The sequence below is a fragment of the Desmodus rotundus genome, chromosome 7 (genome assembly GCF_022682495.2).
Source record: "Desmodus rotundus isolate HL8 chromosome 7, HLdesRot8A.1, whole genome shotgun sequence".
Taxonomy (NCBI): Eukaryota; Metazoa; Chordata; class Mammalia; order Chiroptera; family Phyllostomidae; genus Desmodus; species Desmodus rotundus.
This window is the reverse complement of record NC_071393.1, coordinates 73820674-73847835: the sequence shown is the minus strand read 5'-3', so window position 1 is coordinate 73847835 and position 27162 is coordinate 73820674. Positions and strand designations below refer to the sequence as shown.

At 40.7% G+C, this 27162-nt stretch overlaps 1 protein-coding gene across 1 annotated transcript in view; it reads right to left on the bottom strand.

Moving 5' to 3' along the window:
• Positions 1 to 23813, bottom strand: part of EIF2AK4 (eukaryotic translation initiation factor 2 alpha kinase 4) — a 99109-nt gene extending 75296 nt beyond the window's left edge. Inside the window, exons 1-6 of the mRNA XM_024567590.3 lie at positions 23555 to 23813; positions 12674 to 12786; positions 9481 to 9583; positions 4834 to 4986; positions 2758 to 2838; positions 1604 to 1752 (exon numbers count right to left, since the gene is read on the bottom strand). Coding sequence (XP_024423358.2) covers positions 1604 to 1752; positions 2758 to 2838; positions 4834 to 4986; positions 9481 to 9583; positions 12674 to 12786; positions 23555 to 23698 — 743 coding nt within the window. The 5' untranslated portion in view covers positions 23699 to 23813. The remainder of the gene's footprint in view (positions 1 to 1603; positions 1753 to 2757; positions 2839 to 4833; positions 4987 to 9480; positions 9584 to 12673; positions 12787 to 23554) is intronic.
• Between the last annotated feature and the right edge of the window lie 3349 nt (positions 23814 to 27162).

The following is a 27162-nucleotide window of genomic DNA, read 5'->3' as shown; positions in this document are numbered from 1 at the left end:
AGGTACTGAGGACATTTTATTCTTAACCAACAGAGCACATGAACTACACTTTAAGAAAGATTCATTCTTTACTAGGCCAGTAGGCAACATAGTGACAGAGATCCATGTGGGTATATGCAATACTTTGGCAAACAATAGATGAAAACTATTTCATGTTCCTTCTATCCGAGACATACAAGTATCACTCTACAAGTGTAATGTAACAAGTTGTTCTGCCTCTGACAAAAGGGGAGAGGGAACTTTCCATCCCGCCTGAGGAAACTTGTAAATGATCTTTGATCTTAAAGTCTAATCTTAGACCATTGTTTATAATTAGCCACAAAAAATGGAAATGTTTAAACTTATAAAACTGTTTTTATATATCCAAAAGACTTTTTCATAGCATTGATTTATTTCCCTGATTCTAACACAATAGAAAGTTGTTAAGTATTTCTTAGTGAAATGCTCTGACAATATCAAACTATGTTGCATACCAGAAGCCAAATAGAAAAATTAATCTAAATAGGTGTAAGGAGTTATAATTTTAGAATTAAATTGTTACCAGAAATAGTATTCAAGAGAAAATTTGGCTCACCTTAACAATGGGTGGTTAAACATTAATCACCAAATGATTTCTAAGCTCATTTTTTTTTGAAGTTGGTAATTTGGGAAAGAACTGAAATGGTTCCTTCCTATAAACAAACTATAACCTGCAAGTTTATATCAGTCTTTAGTTTGGTACCTAAAATGTTTCTTTCCATAGGAGAAAAGTGTTGGTTTTAAAAGTGCTGCTTAGATTCTCAAAAGTTTAAACACATAAAGAAGTGAATTGTAATACCTATACTACTTAATCACCTCCCCCCCCCCACTCATAAGTGGATTCTGTACTAAAATTTCTTTCTGGTCCACAGGGGGTCACAGGAAATATTTTGGGAAGTCTCAACTTTTTAGTGGAAAAGGATGTGGAGGAAGAAGCACATAGTGTATCTCATGTGACCTCTCGTGACAGGGCCCATGGGCAAGGACAAGGAAGCCCAGGACCCCTGACAACAAACTGGGGCTGACATTCTCAGGTAAGGAGCCTTCTACACCCCGCCCACTTCGGAGCATTCCTCACGTCTGCCGTGGGGCCTATGGAGTTGCAGACTGAAGACAAATACGATGTGAAATTGTCTGGATGGGGATTGATGGACGAAACAATTTTATATTACTATTGAATAGTTAGATCATTAAAAGTCAGATCAAACTGTACTGGAGGCGAGACTGTGAAATGTGAGAGACTGTCATAAAAGTGAATAAGCAATAAAACTGGTTTAATTAAAGATACTTAGAAAATGTTAAAACAAATGAAAATTTTGTTTCATATTGCTAACAAATACAGGGTGGGTCAAAAGTAGGTTTACAGTTGTGAGTATGTGAAACAGTTTATTCTTATATTACTTATAATTATTGTATTATTTTACATATGAACAAATATAAACCTACTTTTGTCCCACTTTGTATATTTACATAGGCTTTGAAAAGTTACTGAAACAGCTATCTGAAAATTAAAAAACTTCACTCCGAGTTGTTTTATTCCTTCTACATCTTTCATTCCTCCAGATCAGAAATCTCAAGGACTTACTTAGACCTTCCAGAGGAGCTGGTCCGATGTTTACCATTTCCTACAAAGTCGGGAGAGCCTCCGTGTAGAATGGCAGCTGTTCTGTGTCCTCCTGGGTCATTCCTGGGGGTGTGATTTTGGTTTGCAAAACTAGCAATTTCCAAACGTTCCTAGAAAAAAGAAAAGTAAAACCCACTTTAGATGTACATCATAAATGGAAGACTATTAAGGTACATAATTATGAGTTCAGTACAGTGCACATTTTATTTAAACTGAATGCTTTCATTTTCAAGTGTAATAAAGTTGAACTCAGCTTTTTGTCTGAATATGCACTGGGTCAGGAACTAGAAGTCAGATTAAGTTTCAACAGAATATGAATTTAAAATGGAAATGCTAGAATCTTAGAATATGCATTAAGGAGTTAGAAAGAAGAGCAAGAGGAAGTGAACAGAAGAAGGCTTTCAAAGAGCAGAGTGGCAGATGGGAAAGCAGATCAGGCATAACACAGGAGAGCTAGCAGAACAGCAACATCATCTTATACTTGTACATGGCTTTGTGCTTTCAGAAGGTAGTATATTCATCTGCGGGAACAATTACATGAGACAGAAAGGGAGGCACTGTAAGTTCCCTTTTAAATTTAAATTAAAAATGTTAACTGCCATAATTCCAGAAAATACAAAGAGTAAAGTTTCCCCTTGATTTCTCCAAACATGTATGACTGGCTTTTTGATTGAGCCAGACACAGGAAAAATACAGGAAAAAGGACTGTATCCTTTTTCACCACTGCCTTTTAAACCTGCTCTGTTAAATCCTTCTTTTCCATCACTGAATGAAATCTCAAGCAGATCCTTATGGTTTCCATTCACTCTTCAGTATGAAAAAATTGCTTTACCTTCAAAATGTTAGGAATTCCATCTGGGTTAATTATCAAAGTTTCAATTTCTTTTCTCCCTCGCCTCACTGGATAAACTACTATAGTTACATAAGCCTAAATCATCTACAAATAATATATAATTCTCAATTTTGCTTTCTGTTTGGGGATTCTTTTAGTGTTTCATTGTAAGCTTCATACTGATAGTTATACCAGGAGGGGAAAATATCATCAATAGCAATAAAAAAGATTTTATGTTTAGCAAAAAGTCAATGATTTTAGTATAGTAGACTTGACAGAGTACCTGCTTGGCCATTTCTTTTCTTTTTTTCTCTTCTTTGATCTCTTCTTTCCTTCTCTGAATCTCATGAAGGATTTCACGTTGCTGAAAGAAATCATACTGGTATCAAATGCCAATCTTTGAAACCTCTACAACATATAAATCCTGAAATTATAAAAACTCTTGTGAATTTCAAAAAAAAAAAAAAAATCAAGCTGTCCTTTCCTAAGAGACCCAAATCTATGGAACCTTGGTACAAACTGTAGTTCCATCAGTGTTCTCACAGTTCTCATGCAGCAGGCATTCCCGTTTAAATAGGTGTGAAGACTGTGTGGGGAGGGACATTTGCCCCTCACTCTTCATGTTTCCACGTGGAGGGACTTTCACTACAGCAACACTGTGGGCCTCTCAAGTCCCCCTACACTTGACTTAGCCCCTCCTGTTTGATGTCTGCCTGTCTCTGGAGAACATGCACTTGTGCCTGCTCTCTGCCATGGGGTCTGGGGCCGACTTGGTGGAGCTGGGCTGAGCTGTCCTCAGTGCCTGGACCCAGGGTGGCATGGGCACCACCAGCGCAGCCACGAGTTAAGCTGAATTCTCTAATCAGCTCCCTCAGTACTAAAAGTGATATTTTGATCCCCATCCCATTGACTCATGCATCTATTGCTCAGCTGGGTCTGAATGTAGGTAGAGGAAAATAATGTGTTTTTATGAGTCCCCTAAAATTCAAGGTTGTAATATTAAAACCATTACAACACTCACCAAAAACTGTAACAGCAATAATACAAAATGCAAAAAAAAAAAACCCCAAAAGCCCCCCAAACTTACAGGTAGCTATAGCAGTACACTAAAACAAGACTGTTAGCTAAATATTCACTACCTCCTAATAAAAATGTGCCTTCCTAAAAATCTATGACAACAAGGAGCTTTAAATTCTAAATGGTAACGAGGCTATACAACCAAATAGGAGATAAGCAGTAACAAAATTAATGAGGCTCACCAAGAGAGTGTTAATACAAACACAGGATGCATGAAATGAAGCAAGAAAAAAAAAAAAAAAAAGAACCAGAAGGAAGACCTAAGAAAAGCAGGAAAAACAAAGTCCTAGAAGTAACTGGAATATCTATAGGAAGAAAACTGGAAAGCTTCACCAAGTTAAAAATTGAGAAGGAAATTTAGTATATATTGACTCTGATCAAATGATCTTTTCAAAAAGATTTTATTTATTTTATTTTTAGAGAGAGGGAAAGGGCAGGAGGAGAGGGAGAGAAACATCAATGTGTGGTTGCCTCTCGCGCACCCCCTACTAGAGACCTGGCCCGCAACTCAGGCCATGTGCCCTGACTGGGAACAGAACCTGTGACCCTGTGGTTCACAGGCCAGCACTCAATCCACTGAGCCACAGCAGCCACGTCTGATTAAAGGATTCTTAAAATAACACAGGAGTGGCACTGGCTGGGTGGCTCAGTTGGTTGGAGCGTCATCCCATACACCAAAAGGTTGCGGGATTTATTCCCAGTCAGGGCATGTAAGGCAGGCAACAGACTGATGTTTCTCTTACATTGATATTTCTCTCTCTCTAAAATCAATAAACATATCTTCAGGTAAGGATTAAAAAAATAAATACATAAAATAAATAAATAATACAGATGCATATATCTTTATGCAAATATAAATTACAAATGGTTAGTGAACATAAAAAAAGTTCAATATCTGCCTTTTACTACTCATTTGGGTATGAGATTCTTGTTCCACAGAAGAGAGAAGAAATAGCCTCTGAAACTCAGTGAGCTCCTGCACAGCTTTACAAAGTGCAGAAAGATCACAGGAAGCTTGGTTAGACTGTTTTCTTTTTTCTTCTCTTTTATTTAAAGACCTGGACTAAGGGCTCTAGGGGCAGCACTGATGTTTGTTGAGAGGGAACTGCTCACAGAATTTCTCAGTTACTCTTAGGGCCAGTCCTCTCACACGAATCCATAGTTCTTCAGTCAAATATGAGCAAAACTGAAATACAGATAGATGTGTAGGTGGAGACAGAGTCACAAACTACAGAAGCTCACAGTTGCCTGGGCTGGCTGCCCATGGTGACAAGGGTCTCACCTCCTGCTCCTCTTTCCGCTTGGCCTCTAACAGCCTCTGCTGCTCCTCCTGAGCCTGCCTTTCCAGCATTTCTTCATGAAACGACTTGGGAGGGGGCTTGTTATGCTCGCTGAGAAATGACTGCACGTGGTAAGCCAGTTCAAATATCATCACCTAAACAAGTGGATGAAAATAAGCACAAATGGTCAAACAATGGGAAGACAGGGCGCAGAGCAGAGACTACAGAAAAACAAGCAGGCGCCCAGCCACTTACAGCAGCGAGATTCATTGTGATAAGACTGAGCGAGGAGAGTGCTGCAGTCGCAGCAGGGGCGCCTTCACGGCCTCCCCTCATCGTGTGGCCATCAAGACGAATCACTAAAATAAGAAGCTCCACTTGTCTTCTGTAGCCCTATTCCACTGATTGGCATTTTCTGTACAATAAATCTGGTAAAATATTTTTCTGTACAAATAACTTGATAAAATGTTTAAGACTGCATGAAAGTAAAGAGCTATCTTCCTAACTAGAAAACCTGTCTACCCAATGACAGCTGAGCAGACGATAATCTCTGCTAACATCAGAGCTTTCATCTGCCCACACTGCATACCGAAAATAATTCTACTGGGGGTTCGGAAGCAGGTATTTCAAGCCCTCCTTATCTCCCTGCTAGCAATGGGCCAGGAGGAGACTGATCAATATCTAGAGAGCACTTCATTTCCACTTAGGGAGGCATTCAGACAGTACCTGAAGGAACAAGGCCACCCTCCCAGACAGTCTTTCTGTGGCCACAGGAAGCCACTTCCCCTGCTCCTGGGAGTCCTAAGTCATGCCAGAGCTGGGAAATCAGTGGAAGGGGGTTTCTGGGACCCCACAGTGACTGACTGCCCCAACCCCGAAGAGGTTAAGAGTGCCAAGCTCCTTCTGCGCATGAGGAGCACCTCGCTGAGATTTCTTTTTCCTCAGTTATACAATTAAGCAGCTTAAAATTCTTATTTCCATTATATGTTTAAAGCATTTTCTAAAGGGACTTAACACAGTGGTAAATAGTAATAGAAGTCATGGCACACAGAATGTAAAGTTAACTGACTTAGTGTTTACCTTTTCCTCAGGGAGTAAATGCAAAGAAGCCACAGCTATTGTTGGGGCAATTAATGTGCTTTTTAGTATACCAGAAGCTGTGGCATTCACCGGATATACTTCAATTTACAGTTGAGAAACACTAGTCTAGAATCTAGGAGGCAAGTCATTTTAAGAAAAGCTCTTTTAAGAAAAGCTAGGAAAAGTAGGCAGTTTCTATTATGTCAAAGAGAAACCACTTCTATACCAGAAAGGAGCCAGGAGACAAGCGGTAGAGGGTCTTTTTTTTTGCCAATCTGTTTAATTTACTAGCACTTTCTCTATAAACAAATCTGATAAAATATATAATACCAGGAAAAAGTAAGAACGACTTTCAAAACTGGCAATGGTCCTCTCTCCCCCCATATCTGCATGGTTCATTGTCTCACTTCCCTCAGGCTTCTGCTCAAATGTCACCTTATCAGAGGCCCCTCCTGACCTCAGTTACAACAGCTGTTCTCACTCTCACAATACACATCTGTACTGGTCAGAGTTCTCCAGAGAAACTCTGTGTGTGTGCTGGTTCACGCGGGGAGGCGGGGGAGGGTGTTTGTGTAAAGGGAGGGGGGAGGGGGAGACAGAGATTTTTTAAAAGAATTTACTTATTCATTTTTAGAGAGAGGGAAAGGGAGGGAGAAAGAGAGGGAAACATCAATGTGCAGTTGCCTCCCACGTGCCCCATAGTGGGGACCTGGCCCACAACCCAGGCCATGTGCCCTGACTGGGAATCGAACCGGCAACCCTTTGGTTTGCAGGCCTGTGCTCAACCCACTGAGCTACACCAGCCAGGGCAAAAGAGTGATTTTTTTAAGGAATTGGTTCATGTGAATATTGAGTTATAGAGCCTGGCAAGTCCAAAATCTGCAAGGTAGGCTGGCAGTGAAGGGTTAATGTTGCAGTTCCAGCCCAAAGACCATCCATCTCCTGACAATTCCTTCTTCTTCTAGGGTGGCCAGTCTTTTTCTCTTCAAGCCCTCAACTGATCGGATGAGACCTGACCCACATTTTGGAGGGTAATCAGCTTAACTCAAAGTCAACAGATTTAAATGTTAATCTCATCTAAAAGAATACCTACACAAAAATATATTGAATAATGTTTGGCCCAATATCTGGTTACTATGGGCTAGCCAAGTTCACACATAGTATTAAGCATCACAACATCTCTCTGAGCAGTTAAAATAAAAAAATGCCAACTTGAAATACTGACAAGGATACGAAGAAAGTGGGCTGCCTACATATTGCTGGTGGGCCTGGACAGGGGTACCATCAATCTGGAAAAGTTTGGCGTTTTCATAAAAAACTGAACATGCAACTACCATACACACCCACGGTTCACTCCTGGGCATTTGTTCCAGAAAAATAAAAACTTATGTTCACATAAAAAACCTGTATGTGAATATTTATAACAGTTTTATTTTTAATAGCCCCAAACTGGAAATCCAGATTTATTTCACCGGGTAGATGGTAAACAAATAGTGGTACCATGAAATACTACACCTTAGGATACCACTCAGGAATAAACATTAAGAACTACTGGTACATGCAACAATCTGTATGAATCCACCGAGAATTATGCCAATCCCAAAGGTTACACACTGTGTGACTGTACTTATATAATTTCCTTGAAATGAGAAAACTACAGAACTTGAGAACAGATTAGTGGTTGGCAGGTGGCAATGAGAGGGTGCGGGTGGGTGTAGGGGGCGGCCATAACAGGGCAACATGAGGGGTCCCTGTGGTGACGGGGCTCTTCTGTGTCTGACTGTCAGGGCCAGTACCCTGATTATGATACTGTCCTACATTTTTGAAAAATGTTACCATTGGGGCAAACTAAGTAAAGGGTTCATGGGATCTCTCAGTATTATTTCTTACAACTGCACATGAATCTACAATTAACTCAAAAAGTATAATTTAAAATAATTTTTTTAAAAGGCAGCAAAAGCAAAAATAAACAAGTAGGACTACATTAAATTAAAAAGCTTCTCCACAGCAAAAGAAGCTACCAATAAAATGAAAAGGCAACCTACAGACAGGAGAAGATATTTGCATATCATATGTCTGATAGGGGTTAATATCCAAAACATATTAAAAACTTACACAACTCAAAAGGAAAAACACAAACAATCTGATTTTTAAAAAATGGGCAGAGGAGCCCTGGCCAGGTGGCTTGGTTGGTTAGAGCATTATCCTGATCCACCAAGACCGCAGGTTCAATCCCCAGTCAGGGCACTTGCAAGAATCAACCAATGAGTGCATCAATAAGTGGAACAACAAATCAATATTTCTTCTCTCTCTCCCTCCCCCTAAAACCAAGAAAATAATAATAAGGGCAGAGGAACTCAATAGACATTTTTCCAAAGATGACATACAAATGGCCAACAAGTACATGAAAAATGCTCAACATTACTAATCATTAGGGAATGCAAATCAAAACCTCCATGGATTATCACCTCATACCTCTTAGAATGGCTGACCTCAAAAACACAAGTGTTGGCAAGGATGTGGAGAAAGGCAACCCTGTGCACTGTGCGTGGGAATGTAAACTGGTTTATCCACACTATGGAAACCAGTATGGGGATTTCTGGGGAAAAAAAAAAAAAAAAACCCAAAAAACAACAAGACTAGAACTACCATATCATGCAGCAATCTCACTTCTCAGTGTATATCCAAAGGAAATGAAAACAGACTATTGAAAAGATATCTGCACTCCCACGTCACTGCAGCATTATTTACAAGAGCCAAAACCTGGAAACAGCCTAAGTGTCCATCAACGCAGGACTGAATAGGGGTGTGGGGGAACTTGGACAGAGCCCGACGTGCGCAGGATTGAGGAAGACATGGCACTGCACTAAGTGTGAATGCTCTGGTAGAGAAGAGACATTGAAGGATTAAAGCATGTTGCTAATTATTGACAAGGGAAACAATTAGTTCTTCTGATATGGAAAGAGGAGAACTGGCAAAGTTTGGTTAGAAATCACTGGTCTGTAAACGTTTTCCAATACTATAAAGGTTCAAATCAAGATGAGGTCACGGTGCCAGGTCCAAAGTGTGTAGAAAGTATGGCCAGATTCATATGAACTGTTTTTGGAAAGATTTTTTTAAAAAAGATTTATTTATTTTTAGTGAAAGGGGAAGGGAGGGAGAAAGAGAGGGAGAGAAATATCAATGTGTGGTTGCCTCTTGCATGCCCCCAATAGGGGACCTGGCCCACAACCCAGGCGTGTGACCTGACTGGGAATCGAACTGGTGACCCTTTGGTTCACAGGCCTGAGCTCAATCCACTGAGCCACGCCAGCCAGGGCAGATTCTTAAGCATTAATAATACCATGTATATACATTGTACAATTTGTAGTACATAAATACTGTAAATTAAAGAAATACAAATAGCAATGTTCTCTATTGCAGATATCAATATGACACAAAACATTTTAGTCAAAATTGGATTTAAGGTACAATGGAAAAACCTTAAGCCAAAGAATAGGCAGAAAGGCAAACACTGGAGGACATGTTGAGATTTTTACTGTCCTCTTCTAATTCCAGACAAATCTTACCTCCCCACAATGCTTTTTGGCCACTTCATCCAGGCGGGATTTTAACAAATTAACACTTTCATCTGACAGGCCTTTGGCATTCTTTAACTCTATTTCAGGCACTCTGGAAAAGAAAAAAAACAAAACCAAAAAGGAGTTACTCTAGAAAGTGTAGCCTGTTTGCATTAATATTTGCTAAATTCCAGGGGATTTCATATAGGACTCGTTTGTAAACCTCTCTCTGTAAGACCAGCTACCATTCCCCCATCTCAAAAGGATTTCAACTACACTCAGCTGACACAGTGCTCATCACAGACTTACCGCAGGCCACAGGGAGCGGGTGGGCTGGCCAGTTGTTGGTGTGGCCTGCCAGCTGCCTTGCTCCTCAGGATGATCAGACTTATTGGGGCTTGATCCTCTATCTCCCCAACTCCTCTGTCTCTGATTTCAGCTTTACAAACTGATTAAAAATTTTCTCATCGACTACTATTTTACTGCCTTAAAAAATATATCACTCTCGCTCTGTGTGTGACTCCAGTGCAGGAGCGTACTCACGCACTCCCTTGCATGGTAATGCTCGACCCTGGCTTGCCCCCACATCAATGCACCCGGCGCTGACAGCTCGCCCGCAAGAGGGCAAGTGCTTGCTCTAGTTTGTGAGCTCTGGCATAAAGCAGGATGAGAGTAATGAGGCCGCACGGGGCCACGATGATTCAGCTAGTATTTATTCCCACGACAGGCTGTGTCCAGTTGCTCACTCTGATTGTAAATGAGGTGGAAAAATGCTCACTCGCTCACATGTAAATCTAGTCCTGCACACTCTGCCTCTTCCAAAGATGCCTGCCTCACACTCCTCTTCATCCTTATAGAGCATGAGCAAGACTCAACACCGTTTACTCATGCGAAGTACACGCCGGCCCTCAGGCTTCCTTTTATTCCCAACCTATAAACACTCGACACCCATTCACCGAGATTAAGTAGGCTTTATTTGATTTTACTGAACCAAAAATGACTCCACTCCTACCAAGAATTTCTGAGTAATTCTGAGTACTCGTTATCTATGAGTTCTCCCAATGCTTCAGTTATAATAGGTCACTGCAATCGTTATCCACTGGCACAGATGGAAATCTGAGAGGAAGTACTTCACAGATATGAGAAGATTTAAATCACCAAGCAGCCCTGAGTCTATGCAGGTCTAACTCAGGGTTCTCACACAGTGGCACCAACAACTCTTTTGCAGAAAAGGAAGGTTTCTGCACCATGTCATCTGAAAGGACAGGAGCGTTCCTCAAGTCAAGGCTTCCATAATCATTATTACTTTCTAAATTAAGCAGTCATTATAAAGCAGTATTAACAGAATGGTGAAAACTTCATCTACAACACTAATTAAATTTTTTAAAAACTCTCCAATGTTCTCTTTATGCTGTTGCCACATAATTCATAATTTTATGTAGCTGATATTATAATGTTTACTTTCTTACTTTTTATAAACATTCCCATGTTGTTGTTATTTTAATCCTCACCCAAGGATGTATTTATTGATTTCAGAGAGGGAGGGAGGAACAGAGGGAGGGGGGAGGACATCAGTGTAAGAGAGAAACATCAATCGGTTGCCTCCTAACTAGGGAATGAACTTGCAACCTAGGTGTGTGCCCTGACTGGGCAGAATTCACAACCTTCTGGTGTACGGGACAATGCTCCAACCAACCAAGCCCACACGGCCAGGATTCCATGTTGCTTTTTAAAAAGACCATCCCATAGTATTTTTACCAAGTGGACACATCAAGATTTGCCTGAATAGTTCTCTAGTGCAGTGGTTCTCAATCAGGATGACTATGTTCCCCAGGGGACATCTGTCGATGTCAAGAGGGCAGAGAAGCTCCATGCGCCTTCCACATTCCCTGCCTATGCATCTCTTCTATGTGCCTGTTCCCTTTAAAATAAAGGGAAATAAAAGGCTGCACCCTTTATAATAAACCGGCAGTTGTAAGTAAACTGCCTTTCTGAGTTATGTGAGCTTGTTCTAGCAAATTACTGAACCTGAGGAGGGGGTCTTGGGAACCTGAAAATTTATAGCCAGTTGATCAGAAATAATGGTACTTGCAACTCGCATTTGAAGCCTTGTGGGATTAAGCCTTTACCCATGGGGTTTGCAGTAACTATGAATAAACTGTATCAGAAGTGAAGTGAAGTGCTGGACACCAAGTTGGTGTCAGGAGACTCTACCTACTTGGTGTCAGGAAAAATAAAACCTACAGAGGCACTGTTCTATTCTGCTTTCATAACTTTAACTGCCCTTTAATCAATTCATTAATTAACTTTCAGCACACCTACTTACCTACTGTGGGTACAGTGTTAGGGGCAAAAAGAGGGTTACTAACTTTAAGGAGCTCATCTTGACCTGTATCAATGTTTTCATACCCTCCATCACCTCTTAGGATAACAAATTCTGTAAGTTTACCACCCTCTGTAAAAGGCGATGCTTCATTTCATTTGTCACTTTCCTTCACTGGTGCCCTGCACAATAACATCATCCAGGCCAATCTGCCTTTCCATGGGGAATGTCTAGGGGAGAGCTTACATGACATATACAAGATAACTCAGAAAAAGAACCCTCGAGTCCTAATTGCTAATGCTTTTGCTCTATCAGTGGTTCTCAATAGAGGTGGTATCACTTTCAGGGGCAGTTTGGAAATATATGGGTTTTATGGTTCTCTCACCAGCTGGAGAATACTCCTGGCACTAGTGGGGAGAGGCTAGTGATGCTTCATGCTTGCAGGGCGACTCTAAATCCCCCTTTACTCCAGGGAGTAAAGTCCCATTGGGCTCAGAAGGCTACTCCACGTACTAATACTCCACGTAACTAAGCACACAAGTTACCATGACTTTATCATTTTCTTCTAGATTGTTCCTCTTCTCAGTTTATGAAGAATTAAACAAATGAAAGTTAATACAGCAGAAGAAGCAAACAATTAGTCATGGAGAAATATTAGTATCTGTATTGACTATTCTACAACTAGAAGCAGACTTAACATGAGATAGGCTTCATGAAAATGTCTACTGTTGATATAGTTTTAACGAAATACAAGTGATAGGAAATGAAATTTTAAAGGACTGGTGGCAGGAAGGAGAAAATACCATTGATTTCAACCTGTTTCCATGTGGTCAGAACAGAGAACTAAAATCACATCACAGCTGTTTATAATGTACTCACACATCTGGATAGGTTGGTGGGCATTTAACCCTCAATTCCACTTTTACATATACTTCTTCACCAGCCAGGCCCTGGGGGTACAGAACTAAATTGATTTCAGGGGGCTCTTTGACCTAAAAGAAAAAAGAAAAAAAGTATTATTCTTTAAATCTAGAGAGCCAATCATTAACGATTAAGATAATGATCTTAGTTTGAAAGTTCTACTTTTTAAGATATTACATGTAATTATATCTGATATAGTATTTGGTCATATTTGTCTAAAGCATAGTTTAAAAATAAAACCTGTGCCAAAGAGAACACATTTTCCTTCTCAAAGTTACCTAAGGACTGAACCAAAGTGTTCCATGTAGCTCCCTTTCCTTCAAGAGTCACTGAGTGCAGTTATGTCTGGGTGCTGTCCCAGAGGCTGGGAGTACAGAGCAACTGGAGACACACACAGACACAACTACACAACACAAACCAGAGCGCGAACGCTTTCCAGCAGCGGTGAGCGCTGGGAAGAAAATCCGGCACAGCACTGGAACCCAGTGGTGGCGGGAAGATGACATTCAGACAGTGGGTTCAGGGGGTGTTTCACTTACGAGGTGAGACTGAGAATAAGTGAAAGCCTTGACATGTAAATCTGAGAGCTCATCTAAAAGTGTTTATGCTTTCAACCAACTGCTTTTCACCAAATAACTAAATACTCTCTTGTTCTTTAATGTAAGAAGTACATATTTTCCAAAAAAAGATTTGAGGTGGTTTATATTACCTATATAGCATGAGAAAAGGGAGGCTTTTTCTCCCTTTTCTTCCTTCCCTGAGGGAAGAAACTCTACTCATCCGGCCCAGGCACCTTACCAACCCTGTGCTGTCTCCATTTTAGACGGAGCAGGTCAGGCTCGGAGTTTCGGTACCAGCCTACAGATATACAGAGTCAAGGCTGGAATTCAAACCCAGCTGTGTCTCCCAAACCTGTGTCTCTTTTCATCAGCCAATCCTGACTTGCTGTGACAACTTGAGTTGTTGTCTTAACTTTGTCTTAAAATGTCCAGACAGCCAGGACAAAAAGACCTCATTTCACACACACACACAGAGCATAAAAATTCTTTAAGGGGCAACAAAGTACTTCATAATACTACACTCTAGCAGAAATTTATAACATGAGCCTTATATGAGATACCCTAAATTACATGATAAAGTTCTCATCAACTATGTGTACAAAATATGTAAGCTCAGTTTTTATATGACTTTATAATAATCCTTGATAAAAGCTGTGGGTAAGACCCTGTGAAAGCACAGGCCTGCGAACGTGGTCCTGGGGAGGGGTGAGCGTCTGTGATCCACGAGGCCTTTCACCCGCCCATCAGCCATCACACCTCATCACCCACACTTACTGAGTGCCGACTCTGTCAGACACTGGTAACACACAGAGGTGAGCAAACAGACGTGCTTCTAGTAGTCATGGTGGGGAAAACCAACAATACATATGTAAGTACAAGTTTAGAAAGTGCTATTAAAGAGATACTGTGAAGCCCTTGAAGGGTGACAGAGCAGACCACCCCAAAATATTCCACTTTGGCATAAAGACTATTTTGAGCTAACGGTGTATGATAACTGCAGGTACAAGAAGTGCGCTCTGACCTCCTCTTTTCTTCCTGAAAGCAGGAGATAAAACTCCCACATGAAAGATGCCCTCCTATACTGGGAAGGAAGGAACATTCTTATCACCAGAGAAAGGGAGTTGAGGCCAAGAGAGTTCTGTACAAACAGACCTTGTTAAAATAACTCTTACCTGCCTTTAGTCTCCCCATGTATTTTAGTTACTTTTCCACAATTGCCTCTCTTTGTCCAACCTACTATATAAACACTTAAGGCCCAAACACTTCTTTGGGTCTTCATTTTCCTGTGGGGCTTCTTTTGTACAGGAAACAATCTGTTCTAAGAGGACAGAGGTGAAGTTTTGCCTCCCCTATACTCTACTTAGAACACCTGGTGGTGGGTGGGAGGGAACACGCCTGGACCTGGGAAGACCTTCCCACGCTTCACAAGGAAGACCTATTTGCGTGGTTGCACTTAAGCTGAGACAAGCCAGAGACCTGGCATTCCAGATAAGAGAAGAGCATGTAAAGAGACTCCAAGCAAGGAAGAGATTGGTGTATTCCAAAAAGGAAAAGGAGACCAGTGTCTGGAACACAGGAGAGATGGGGGAGGCCAGGTGAAACAGGTGTGATAGGGAACAGCTAGATCACAGAGGGCCTTGTCAGCCAGCTAAAATATTTGTCAGGGTTTTAAGATAGGAATGATATGACCTAACATGCATTTTAAAAGATCACGTTGGTGGCTGAGTAAAGAATAAACAGGGAGAGTAAGAGAAGAAGTCAAAAGCTATTAAAACAATTCAGCCTATGTTGGTAGCAAAGGAGAAAAAGGTGGATTTAGGGCAAAGCTAACAGAGACTGGGCCTCAAAGGAGGAAAACAAAAGGAAAGTGTCTTATCGCAGATGCTCCTTCAGGCTGAGTAGGATGAGGACAGAGAACATCCAGTGTGGGGGTAACGCAGGGACTGCCGGTGATCACAAGTGTGGGTTCTGTGGGCACTGAATGCAGATCCTAGTGTGATGAGGAGCAAACACTAGGTGAGGAAGAGAACTCATCAAGTCTAGATAGACAACTCCTTCAAGGAGGTTTGGGTTTGGGCTTTAGGCGGGACAGAGAATGGGGCCATAGACAAGGGGAATGTGAAATTGAAGGAGAAACTTTACTTACTTTCTCCTTCAATTTCAATTTCCTTTCAATTTTACTTTCTCCTTCAATTACTTTGACCACTGAAAACTACTTCTGAACAACAAATGAGAATATTGCTCTAAATCTATATTAACTGGTAGCTTAAAAGAGGTGAAAGAAATAAGAAGGTAAGACAATGAGGGGAAATGCCACACAGATGTTCTTAAAGTAAAATATTCAAGACTTGACAAGTCTAATGTGAAAGAGGTAAGTCAAAATGTTAAAATGCAAGCACACCACCTAGGAAAAATGGTAGCTCTTCTGCTTTTGAAGCCACAAAGCTGGGATAGCCTTCTATAGTTAGAAGGAGCAAGAATCATGTAAACAGAAGGAGAACAGTAATTATCAGCAAGCTGTACAAGTAGCAACTACACATGCAAAACAAAGGATAGATCTTTTTTGGCTCCAGTAAGGAAACAAATTTGTAACACATAGGAAGTGAGTTATCTCTGCATTTATAATATAAGATAATAAATCTAGTATAACATTCTCTTTAGTCTTAATTTAGGAAGTGAAGAATATATCTGAATGTAACTAACCTCCTTATGAAATGGTAAAGGCGGAGCAGAGGGAGTACTTCACTTTATTCTCAGAGTCCCTGGAACAGGAAGCAGGGACTACACATTTTGAAGATACATTTACTAAAGGGAATGCTTAATAAAGCACCATGAATCTAGTTAAGAATTGCTGGCAGCCCTCGGGGAAGGAGGCCTCTCTTAGCCAGCCCCTGGAACCACCATGGGGAACATTGCACATAGAACACCAGGGCCCCAAAAATCAGTTAGAATCCTGCAAACACCCCTGGGTTGGACCAGATATATAACACCAGGCAGGTCCAGTGTTCCAATTACCTCCACAGCAGAGAAACACCAACAGTGATAACTGTGGTGAGCCCAGATAATACCCAATCAAACTTTTAGGAAAGAGGAAAGGATTTTGCCCACTATCCATTCCTTCTTCCTTTATTTCTGTGGATCCTGAGAAAGAAGATACCTACTAAGAAGGGCTCCTGGTAGCTAACTAGGCTCAAATTTTTAAAAAGCAGAACCTAGCAGCCATTTCTACAAAGGGGAATCTCATGGAAACTGCACTTCACGGAGAATACTGCAATGACCCTTCCCTGTCTGCACTGAACTGCATGCCTGAACTGTGTGTTTCTACCATCCGAGCCAGAACTTATAAAGGAGTTCCTGGAATTCTATTTCAACCAGTAGGACTGACTGAGGCTTGCCCCATCCAATCGAGGCTACGTGGCTATAGTCTCAGCAACATCTTCACCTATCAATCAGAGCAGCTCTATTCTGAGCAATCGGGAAAGCGTATTTTGGATCAACAAGTTGCAAGGACTGGAAGTCCTCATTTGCATGAGGACAGACCAATCAGGGACCAGGGCCACGGACTTCTGTATGTAAAAGTCAGCTCCTCGCTGGCTCTGAGGGAGCACTTCCCCTTACCACAGAGGACTGAGGGCTGTGTTTCACAAGGTGTCTCACCAGAGTAGACCAGCCTAGCTGGAGAGGGCCCTGGCCCCAGGGCTGCCTCACCGCTGTGCTGCTTTCACGGCAGTGCTGTATCACAACCGAGCTATTTTGCACTGAATAAAGTTCCTTCTTCACTACACCCCAAACTGCGGATTCTTGATGGCAGTGACTTGATGCCAATGATCATCAATCACTGAGTGATGTTTCTTATCAACAGAATTGATTAACTGGATAGGTTTATCAGAATTCTCTGCAGCTAAGTGTAGCCATTCCATCAGGTTAATTTCTGGCCAGTAAGATGAACTAACACATGCCACTTCTTAATTCCTGTTTCCTTCCAGGTGGCTGGAGTACAGATGTGACGGCTGGAGTTCAGACAGCCATTTTATACCATAAAGGGCACATTAAGGGTTGTGGAACAGCAATTTAGAAAAAGTCCTAGACTCCAGACTTTTACATGCAAAAAAGCAAACTTTGTAGTTTTCTGCCATATGTTGCTAAACTTAATCCTTACCAATACAGGCTCCCTGGGCGGGGGGGGGGGGGGGGGGGGGGGGCGGGGGGGGGCGGGGGGAAACAGGGAACAGTGATGTTAGAGATACACAGATTATTTGTCAGGTTTTTCTCAAGCAAACTGAGAGGCTCCCCAATACGTGAAGAAACTTTTATGCAAAACATGTTTAGAACACCAAGCATTAGCTCATATTAGGAATTCAAGGACTCCTGGAGTTGACCGTAACTTAATTAAAAATGATTTAACAACCAAGATGTGCTGGGTAGCGGGGTGGGGTAGGGCCTCCTTCATGGGTTTAGAAGATAACTAATCATCAGAAGTCAGTACTGATAAAATCTTTAACTTAACCTGTACAAGAAAATAATTCCTGAAATATTTGCAAGCAAATAAACACAAAATAAGGAGTAATCAAGAATTTTTGAGAGCACCTAAAGAGAAGAAAAAACAACATAGATGTATCAGCTCCAAAATATACAAAATCCTACATGAGGAAAAAAAAGTTTTGAGGCTGAAAACGCAAGTGACACGCAAGACACATAAAAAGTAATAATGGAGAGAAGGCCGTATTATGCTACAGTGAGATATAAGTTAAATTCCCTTCTCTTTTTTAAAGATTTCATTTAATTTTTAGAGAGAAAAGAAGCGAGAGAGAAAGAGAGGGAGAGAAACATCAATGTGTGGCTGCTTCTCGAACGCCCTTCACTGCGGATCTGGCCTGCAACCCAGGCTTGTGCCCTGACTGGGAATTGAACCTGCAAACCTTTGGTTAGCAGACCGTTGCTCAATCCTTTGAGCCACACCAGCCAGGGCTGAATTCACTTCCTAATGGGATCATGAAGCTGGTACTCTACTGAACAATTATAAAATAGCCCAATAAATCCTCAAGCAAATAAGAAGCGAAAGAGTAGTGTAAACTCAGTCCTGAAACATAAAAGAGGCAGTGCTCATTTGGAACTCATCACTAGCTCTTCAGGAAACAAACCCTAAGGGTCTTACATCACCCCAGAGGGTCAGGAACAAGGACACGGTGCAACCTTCTGTGGGAGCCAATGCTGTTACACACCCCTGCTGCTCAGCATGGCTGTACTTTCCTGAGGCACTTCCTAACACTCATGCCCAAATTTTATGTGTTCTTTACCACAATTATATATTTTTTAAAAGTTATGCAATTGAAACCACTTTTAGATGTTTGGCCTAGAATAGAATTGTTACTTAGGATTCTGCTAATCATATCTTCCTTAAATTTTGATGGCAAGATGGCCTATTGGTTCTCAGCTGCTTCAGATCTCATATTCTGTAACTGCTATAGGGAAGAAACTAGTCTGTATGAAACTATAACAAATGTAGAAATGGGCAAGCTGGGTAACCTGGGCAAACTTTTGGTTTTAAGTTTGTTAAGATATCAAAACCAAAAATGATACTAAAAGCTCAGAAAATGGAAATTAGCTAACATTCCTCTAGATTTTGTTTTTAAAATTTAACTTATTTAACCTCATAGCTCACCCATCCCCTAACCACCAATCATTCAATCTATGAGCTTTGTTTGTTTTGGATTTCACATATAAAAGAGATCATATATTTGTCTTTCTCTGATTTTTATGTTAAATGCTTTATTCACTGATTTCCTCCCCCCCATATCCTTTTCTGAAAATATTTTCTATAACTGATCTTGCAAAAATCATCAAGTTCATTCACATCTGATTGCAAGCTGGTGAGAATTTTTAAACAATGATAGACTTGTTTAAAAAGTTTAATAACCTAAAGCTCCATTTTAAACAAACACTAGAATACACAGAATCTGGAAAAGGGGAAGGGATTAAGATGTATAAAATGTCTATAATAAAAATAGTCATGGGGATGTAAAGTACATCATAGTACATTACAGTCAATGATACTGTAATAACTATGTGTGGTATCAGATGGGTACTAGGCTTATCAGCGTAATCACTTTGTAAATTATATAAATGTCTAATTGTCTAAAACTAATATAATATTGTATGTAACTATATTTTTAAATTTTTAAATTAAAGAAAAAATATTCGGAATCTGAATTCTCCCCAAATTAAATACATGTAATGTCATTCCAATAAACATGCTAAATAATTTTTTAACAATTTAGAAAACTGATGCAAGTTTGATGCAAGTTGATTCCAAAGCTTATATGGAAAAACTAAAGTAAAACTAGTCAGGAAAATTCTGTAAAGTAAAGGGTGACCACACTAAATACTAAGGCTAACTATAAATTTATAATAATTAAAGCAAAGTGGCAGCAGTGCTTAAATAGATTAATGGGGTAGAAGAGAGAGTCAACAACAGACCCAAATACATTTGGGAATTATTTCATTCAATCAAGAATTCTGAGCACTTTTTACCAGGCATTGGGCATGCAGGTGTGAACAGCCACACAGATCCTACCATAGTCCCATATAACGTGAGGGTGGCATATCAGATTAGTACAGCAGTCCCCCCTTACCTACGGTTACATTTTTCATAGTTTCAGTTACTTACAGTCAACTGTGATCCAATTCAACTATCAAGGATCCTCAACCATTGACATCCTCATGGCTTGATGACTCAAGTGTCACCCAAGCCGAGGATTCTCCTCACCTCTTACCAGATCAACAGTAGCCTGAAGCTCTGTCACAATGGGTGTGTCATTCATCTCAGCCCACTTCATCCCATCCTGTAGGCATTTTATCATCTCACACCCTCACAAGGGTGAGTGCGGTAAGGTCAGATATTTCCAGAGATAAAGACCACATTCACATAACTTTTACTATAGCACATTGTTATAACTGCTCTATTTTTAGTTGTTATTGTTAATCTCTTACCATGCCTAATTTATAAGATAAACTTTATCATAGGAATGTATAAGGAAAAAACATGGTATATATAGGGTTTGGTAGTATTGCAGTTACAAGCATCTACTGGGAGTCTTGGAATGCATTGCCCTTGGATAAGGGGCAGGCTATAGCAGGGGAAAAATTTTTTTAAAAAACCAACAAAAAACTCAACCAATGGGTGTTAATCTAACTGGCTAGTTGGTGGTGGGAAGAGGTGGCCTAAAATCATACTTAAATGGAGCTAAGAACTTAAAAAATTTTTTTTCTAATTTTTTAATTGATTGATTTTAGAGGGTGAGGGAGACAGAGAGAGAGAGTGGGCAAGGGGGAGAGAGAGGGAGAGAGAGAAGCATCCCTTTGTTTTTCCACTTATTTGTGCATTCATTGGTTGTTTCTTGTACGTGCCCTGACCAGGGACAGAAACTGCAACCTTGGCACATTCGGATGACATTCAAACTGACTGGGCTAGCCGGTCAGGGCCTAAGAACTTCTTTAAAAAAGCTATTTCTAGACTTATTTGATGAAAGTTTAAAAATAAAGTCATAAAAAAATTAAAAGAAAACCTCAGCCCTGGCTGGTGTGGCTCAGTGGATTGAGTATCAGCCTGTAAACCAAAGGGTCGCTGGTTCAATTCCCAGTCAGGGCACATGCCTGGGTTGCGGGCCAGGTCCCCAGTTGGGGGTGTGAAAGAGGCAACCACACATTGATGTTTCTCTCCTCTCTTCCTCCCTTCCCCTCTCTCTAAAAATAAATAAATAAAATCTTTAAAAAAACCCTCAGAAAATTCATTTTTTGGTAACAGTGGAGCAGGAAAATATTTTCTAGGAAGAAAGACCTACAGGTACCATAAAACAAAAAATAGGTTATTTTGACTATACTAAAGTTTAAAAAAATTGCATTAATTACGTAAATATCAAAATGCACACAATCAGGGAAAAATATGTGCACTAAATAATCCAAAATGCTAATTTTAATTAACATATAAATAGCTGGCACATAAATAAGAAAATATATGACACAGTGGAAAAAGTGAACCAAAGAACATGAAAAAACAGTGCATAGAAAAAGAAAAATCCATTGCTTACAAACAAAGGTAGCCTACATAATGAATCACTAAGAAATAAAAATGTTTCCTCTACTTACTGGCAAAGATGAAGAAGTCTGACATCTACAATGTTGCTGAAATTGTGGGAAAACTACTCTCACACACTACTGGTGGGTCTTAAGCCAGAAGCAACCTTTTGTGAAGGGAAGTTTGCAATAGCTATCAAATTAAAAATGAGCAGACCCTTTGCTGATGTGGAAAAGTAGCCAACATAGTTAAATTAATAGTAAGTGTATAATGCTAGAGAAAATTATATTTTAAACTACTGGCATCCAAACTTTTTTAGCATGCAAAATAATTTTTAGCATTCACTCCCAAAATATTTAGTTCTTTATAAATGATCTATGTATGCTACTGAACTGAAATCTGCATTATGATACATTCTCCAAAAAGCTTAAAAAACTTCAGAAGTTAAAAAAAACCTTAAGTTTATTCAGGTCAATAAATTCTGACCTGAATTTATTGGCAGCAGACTTGGCCTGAACTGACACAAGGCTATTAACAGTCTTTATTTACCCAGGTTACACATTTAGCTGCTGATTTTGGATGCTGCCGAAACACACACTGAGGGAGGTGTTAGGTAAGGTATGGAACGTGCACAAGTGAATGTGAATGAAAGTTTACTTCTGAGTTGTGAAACCCACCAGGTCTCTAGAGTTTTGGGTAAAGGATTGTGGCTGCAAAACCTTTCCACGAAGACTGCAAATAGCAGGTGATAATAAGTACCTGCTGAATAATTACACTCTGATTCATACTTATGACCATAAATTATTTGCCTGTTGGGCCTATAAAAATGTTGAGTTTATTTGCCCCATACACCATGGGCCACAGACAGCTGTTCGAATTATTCTGCCTGACTTTTATAGTTTTTGTTTGGTTTTGTTTAGTCTTCTGTCTTGTTATGAAGGCCATAAACTATATATTCTGGGATTACTGGTATACCTGCTTACAGCAGCTCCTTTCTCCTTTCCGTTTTTCTGCAGTCTTAGGACTAGACAACTAACCATGCATAAAGTAAACGAACTAGCTCTGAACGAAATCTTTAGGGCCTTTGCAGTGAGTCCAGGTGTGACACCTATTTTGACAGTTTACTGGGCCTACTTTCTGGTTCTTAATGTTTAGGAACAGAAAAATTACCAGATTACCAGAAAATTATGTTACTATTTCATTATAAGCATGTATAAAGGGAATGTTTACATTTCAGGTTAAAAATAACTCTTGAAACTAAGTACTACAAAAGTAAGTTCCCTGAGGGCAGGGTTTTTTCTTTTGTCTGGGGCTGTATTCCCAATGCCTAGAACCAAGACGCTACTTATGGAGGAAATACTGGATGTGTTGTGTCGAAAGACGTTGTGAAATGTCAGAACTGAAAGCACACAAAGGAAGAACTACCTTTTAAATAATATTCAGAGACCTGATAGTTTAATAGATAACTCAAAGATGGGGGTTGGGGAGGGGCTGCTAGTATGAGCAGCTTATAGTGTGCTTTAACTTACCTCCAGACAAAAAGGAAAATAATATTTTAACCCAAATGTCATTTAAAAAGGTCTAAACTCAGCACGCGGCCTCTCCATTACAGCTAAGATGAATGTATTATATACTCGCTAAGTGCCTTAGAGGAAGGTACAGGAAATTTCCTCCATACCGGAAACCACAGTGAGCATGCCTAGGAAGTAAACTGGCGAGTTTGTGCTTTACAACACACCGGAGGGTGAGACTTGAAGATAATTTTGATTGAGGGCATCAGTGAAGGTCTGTGCAAACGCCAAAAAAGCGTTCTGAGAACAAAGTTGCAATGCATCCCTTTGAATGCGCTGTTGTATTAAACTCAAGGACTTTCAGGGGAAAAGGGGAAGACTGGAAAGAAGCAGGGATTAAAGGGTGTCCGTGGGAATGAGAAACAGTGCTAGGTAAGAGAGAGGAACCGACTTGCAGAAAAGGCTGTGGGAGAATTCGGGTCTCCAGGTGGGGGTTCTGAAGACCCGCCGAGCGGCTGCAAGGGCAAAAAGTGAGCGGTGGATGGAATTGGAAGGGCTGAAAGGACTGCAGAATCCTAAAGCGGGTGGGCGGCTGGGCCCCGGCACGGCCGGACCCGGCCTGGCCCAGGGAGGTCCAGCCGATGGAGGCTGGGCCGCAGCAAGCCAGCCGGGACTCCACAAGCCACGTTCCTACCGGTCCGCACGCGTCCGGCCGTAGGTCCTGGAAGTCGGCGCCATAGATGGCCCCTAGGGCCTGCAGCTCGTGGTCCTGTCGCTGCAGATAGCTCTCCGGCGGCTCCTCCCGGCGGCGCCCGCGAGTCCCACGACCCCCAGCCATTGCAACCTGGGGGCCCAGGCAGGACAGCCCTATCTTGGCTGCGGTGGGCCCGGACTGGCATCCACTCACCGGACTGGCCGGAGGGCGGGGCGCCGCGCTGCGCGGTGGGCGGGCTGTGGACCCAGCTCCCGGCCGGGCCGGCTAGTGGGCGGGGCTGCACGCAGGGTTGGTCCTTGGGCGGGGCGCTGTGCCGGGGGCGGGGCACTGGGCCAGGAGCTTGTTCTACCAGCTCCGGAAGCCGGAGCTAGGGAGCGAGGCTGTGGACGGCTTTGCCCACGTAACATGGGAGAAAGGAATTTGCAGGAACGTTAGAAATCAAATCAATCAAAATGGAATGATAACGCCAAAGGTATCGTTTTCACGAAATAAGTCTCTTCAACAGAGATGCCTGCTGGAATTCCTTCACCGTGGCTTGGGTGGTGACAGGAAAATCTTAAAGGGAAGACTTTGATGGGTTTTCAAGTCTCTTACTGGCTCACCTACAACTTTCCCACAAGTCTACCAGAAGTAAAAGTCAGGGCTACTACTCCCTTTACCCCAGTTTCATACCTCCAAACTCATCCCCTTAAGCCATAGATTCAACATCCTATGCATGTTCTCTGTCCCTACATAGCCACCTTTAACTGAAAGATGTCTTTTCAAGTGAAAAGTTGTCTTTCGACTGAAAGATGTCTTTCCACTCAGTCATCTTCATGAGCTACAGTCCCATGAAAAGAATTTTGTTCCGTGCCCAGTTTACTGAATGTGAGTTTAGGGATCTTTCTGTAATATTCTGCCTCCAATCATGTCTCTCTTGAGTTTATAAAATAACCTATCTACCTAGACGTTGTCATTGCACTTCAGCTCCAGTCACTTCATATAAGGCTACATGTTCATTTAGAACAGTGATTTTCAACCGTTTACATCTCACGGCACACATAAACTAATTACTAAAATTCTGAGGCACACTGAAAAATAAATTATTTTTTCTGATCTGACAAAAATAGGTATAATTTTGATTCATTCACACTGGACAGCTGTTGTTGTGTTGTCATGTTTTTATCTGACAATTTGAGCGAAAAGAGGTCAGTGCTCCTGACTAAATAGCCAGGTATTGCATGTTTTAAAAATTTTAAAGGCACACCCATGTGCCTCTTGCAGCATACCAGTTGAAAAATTGCTGATTTAGAAAAATCATATTACCTCAAGTTAGGTGTAAGTGACATTTCCTCTGTCTACTTTGCTTACCCCTATATTATTTGCTAATTAATGATTATTTGGCTAAGAGCCCTGAAACACAAATCCAAAAGAACCTATGCACCCCAATGTTCATAGCAGCACAATTTACAATAGCCAAGTACTGGAAGCAACCTAAGTGCCCATCAGCAAATGAGTGGATCCAAAAACTATGGTACATTTACACAATGGAATTCTACGCAGCAGAGAGAAAGAAGGAGCTTATACCCTTTGCAACAGCATGGATGAAACTGGAGAGTATTATGTTAAGTGAAATAAGCCAGACAGTGAGGGACAAATACCATATGATCTCACCTTTGACTGGAACATAATCAACAGAAGAAAAAAGCAAACAACATATAACCAGAGACATTGAAGTTAAAAACAATCTAACAATAGCCAGAGGGCAGGGGAGAGGGGATAGTGGGGAGAAGGATTTTTAGGAACTACTATAAGGGACACATGGACAAAACCAAAGGGGAGGGTGGAAGCAGGGGAGGGAGGTGGGCTTGGCTGGGGTGGGGTAGAGGGGTGGGGAGAAAATGCAGACAAGTGTAATTGAACAACAATAAAATAATTTTAAAAAATTATTATTTGGGTATCTTGCTGTCATTTATTTACTCAGTGCTGGCCAGATAACACAAATGCACTAGTTTGACTCAAGGCCTCCTCAAACTGTCTTCTTGTCTCCATGGACCTATTCTTTTTCCAGTGATCTCCGTCTAGATAAATGGCACCACTCACCCCAAAGTGGCCCAAGCCAGCTAAGTGCTATCCTGAATTCCCTTTCTCTCAGCTTGCACATCCAGACAGTCACCATTTCTTCAATACATCCAGTTCACTCCATCCCACTGCCACTTAGTTGAGGCCACCGTCCTCTCTTCCCTAGAAGACTTTGGTGGCTGGGAAACCGGTCTTCATTCTTGTCCAATCTAAGCCATGCCTCCTAATACAGCCAGAGTAATGTTTCTAAATCACATGTATGACCATATCAGCCCAATCCTTTAAATCCTTCAATTTCCCCCTTGGTCTTTTTCTTTAAAAACTCTAATTATGAAAATTTTCCAACATACATAAAAGTAGAGAAAATATTATAATAACCCTGTATTCATCACCCAGCTTCAACAATTAGGTATCTTTCCAGTCTTATTTCATTTCTTTCCCTCCTTCCACTTCCCTGGGAGTGAATCTTAAAGAAAATCTCAAACATTGTATCATTTTTTTTCTATAAATACTTAAGAATGTATCTTTAACAGGTAAAGACCTTTTACAAACATAACATAATACCGCCCTTATAGCTTAAAAATGTAACAATTACTGAGTATTATTTAATACCCAATCTATGTGCAAAATTCTCCATTTGTCTAAAATTAAAATCTATACTGGATGCTGGACATATAAAGGACATAATAAAGATAATCAGCAAAATTTGAGGGAAGGACAGATCTGTGGATTAAATGGCAGTATTGTATCAATTTTAATTTCCTAATGGAAGTTAAATTTATGGTTGTGCTGTGATCATATAGAAAATTGTCCTTATTAGACAATTTCCACTGTAGCCTTAGGGGTAATAGACATTACAGATATAATTAGCTCCCAAATGATCCAGAGAATAGAGATAATGGTAAGTCAAATGTATAACGTCAGCCATTGGAGAATTTAGGTGAAGGATATATGAGAATTGTTTGGATGATTCTTGTAACTTTTATGAAGTTTGATACTATTTTGAAGTCAAAATTGTACAACAAAAGAAACTGACAAACTGTTTTCCAAAGTTTTTATATTCCTACCAGTTTATGAGAGTTCTAGTTATTCTACATCCTTGCTGGTAATTCTGTCTTTTAAATTTTATTTTAAAAAATATTTTATTTATTTATTTTTATGGAAAAGGAAGGAGAAAGAGCGGGAGAGAAACATCAATGTGTGGTTGCCTCTTGCAAGCCCCCACCTGGGGACCTGGCCTGAAACCAGGGCATGTGCCCTGACTGGAAAGCAAAGCCTGACACCTATCAGCCCCAACCCACTGAGCCACACCATTCAGGGCTAGTTTCACTTCTGAGGAAGTTCAATCTACCATTTTTTTCTTTTATGAGTCATGTTTTTTGCTAGGCGAGAAGTTTTTGCCTCACCCACGGTCACAAAGATTTTTTTCTATGTTTACTTCTAGAAGTTCTATAGTTTTCAGTTTTTCATTTAGGTCTATCATGCAGTTTTAGTTTAAAAGTTAAACATTTATCTACTATATGACA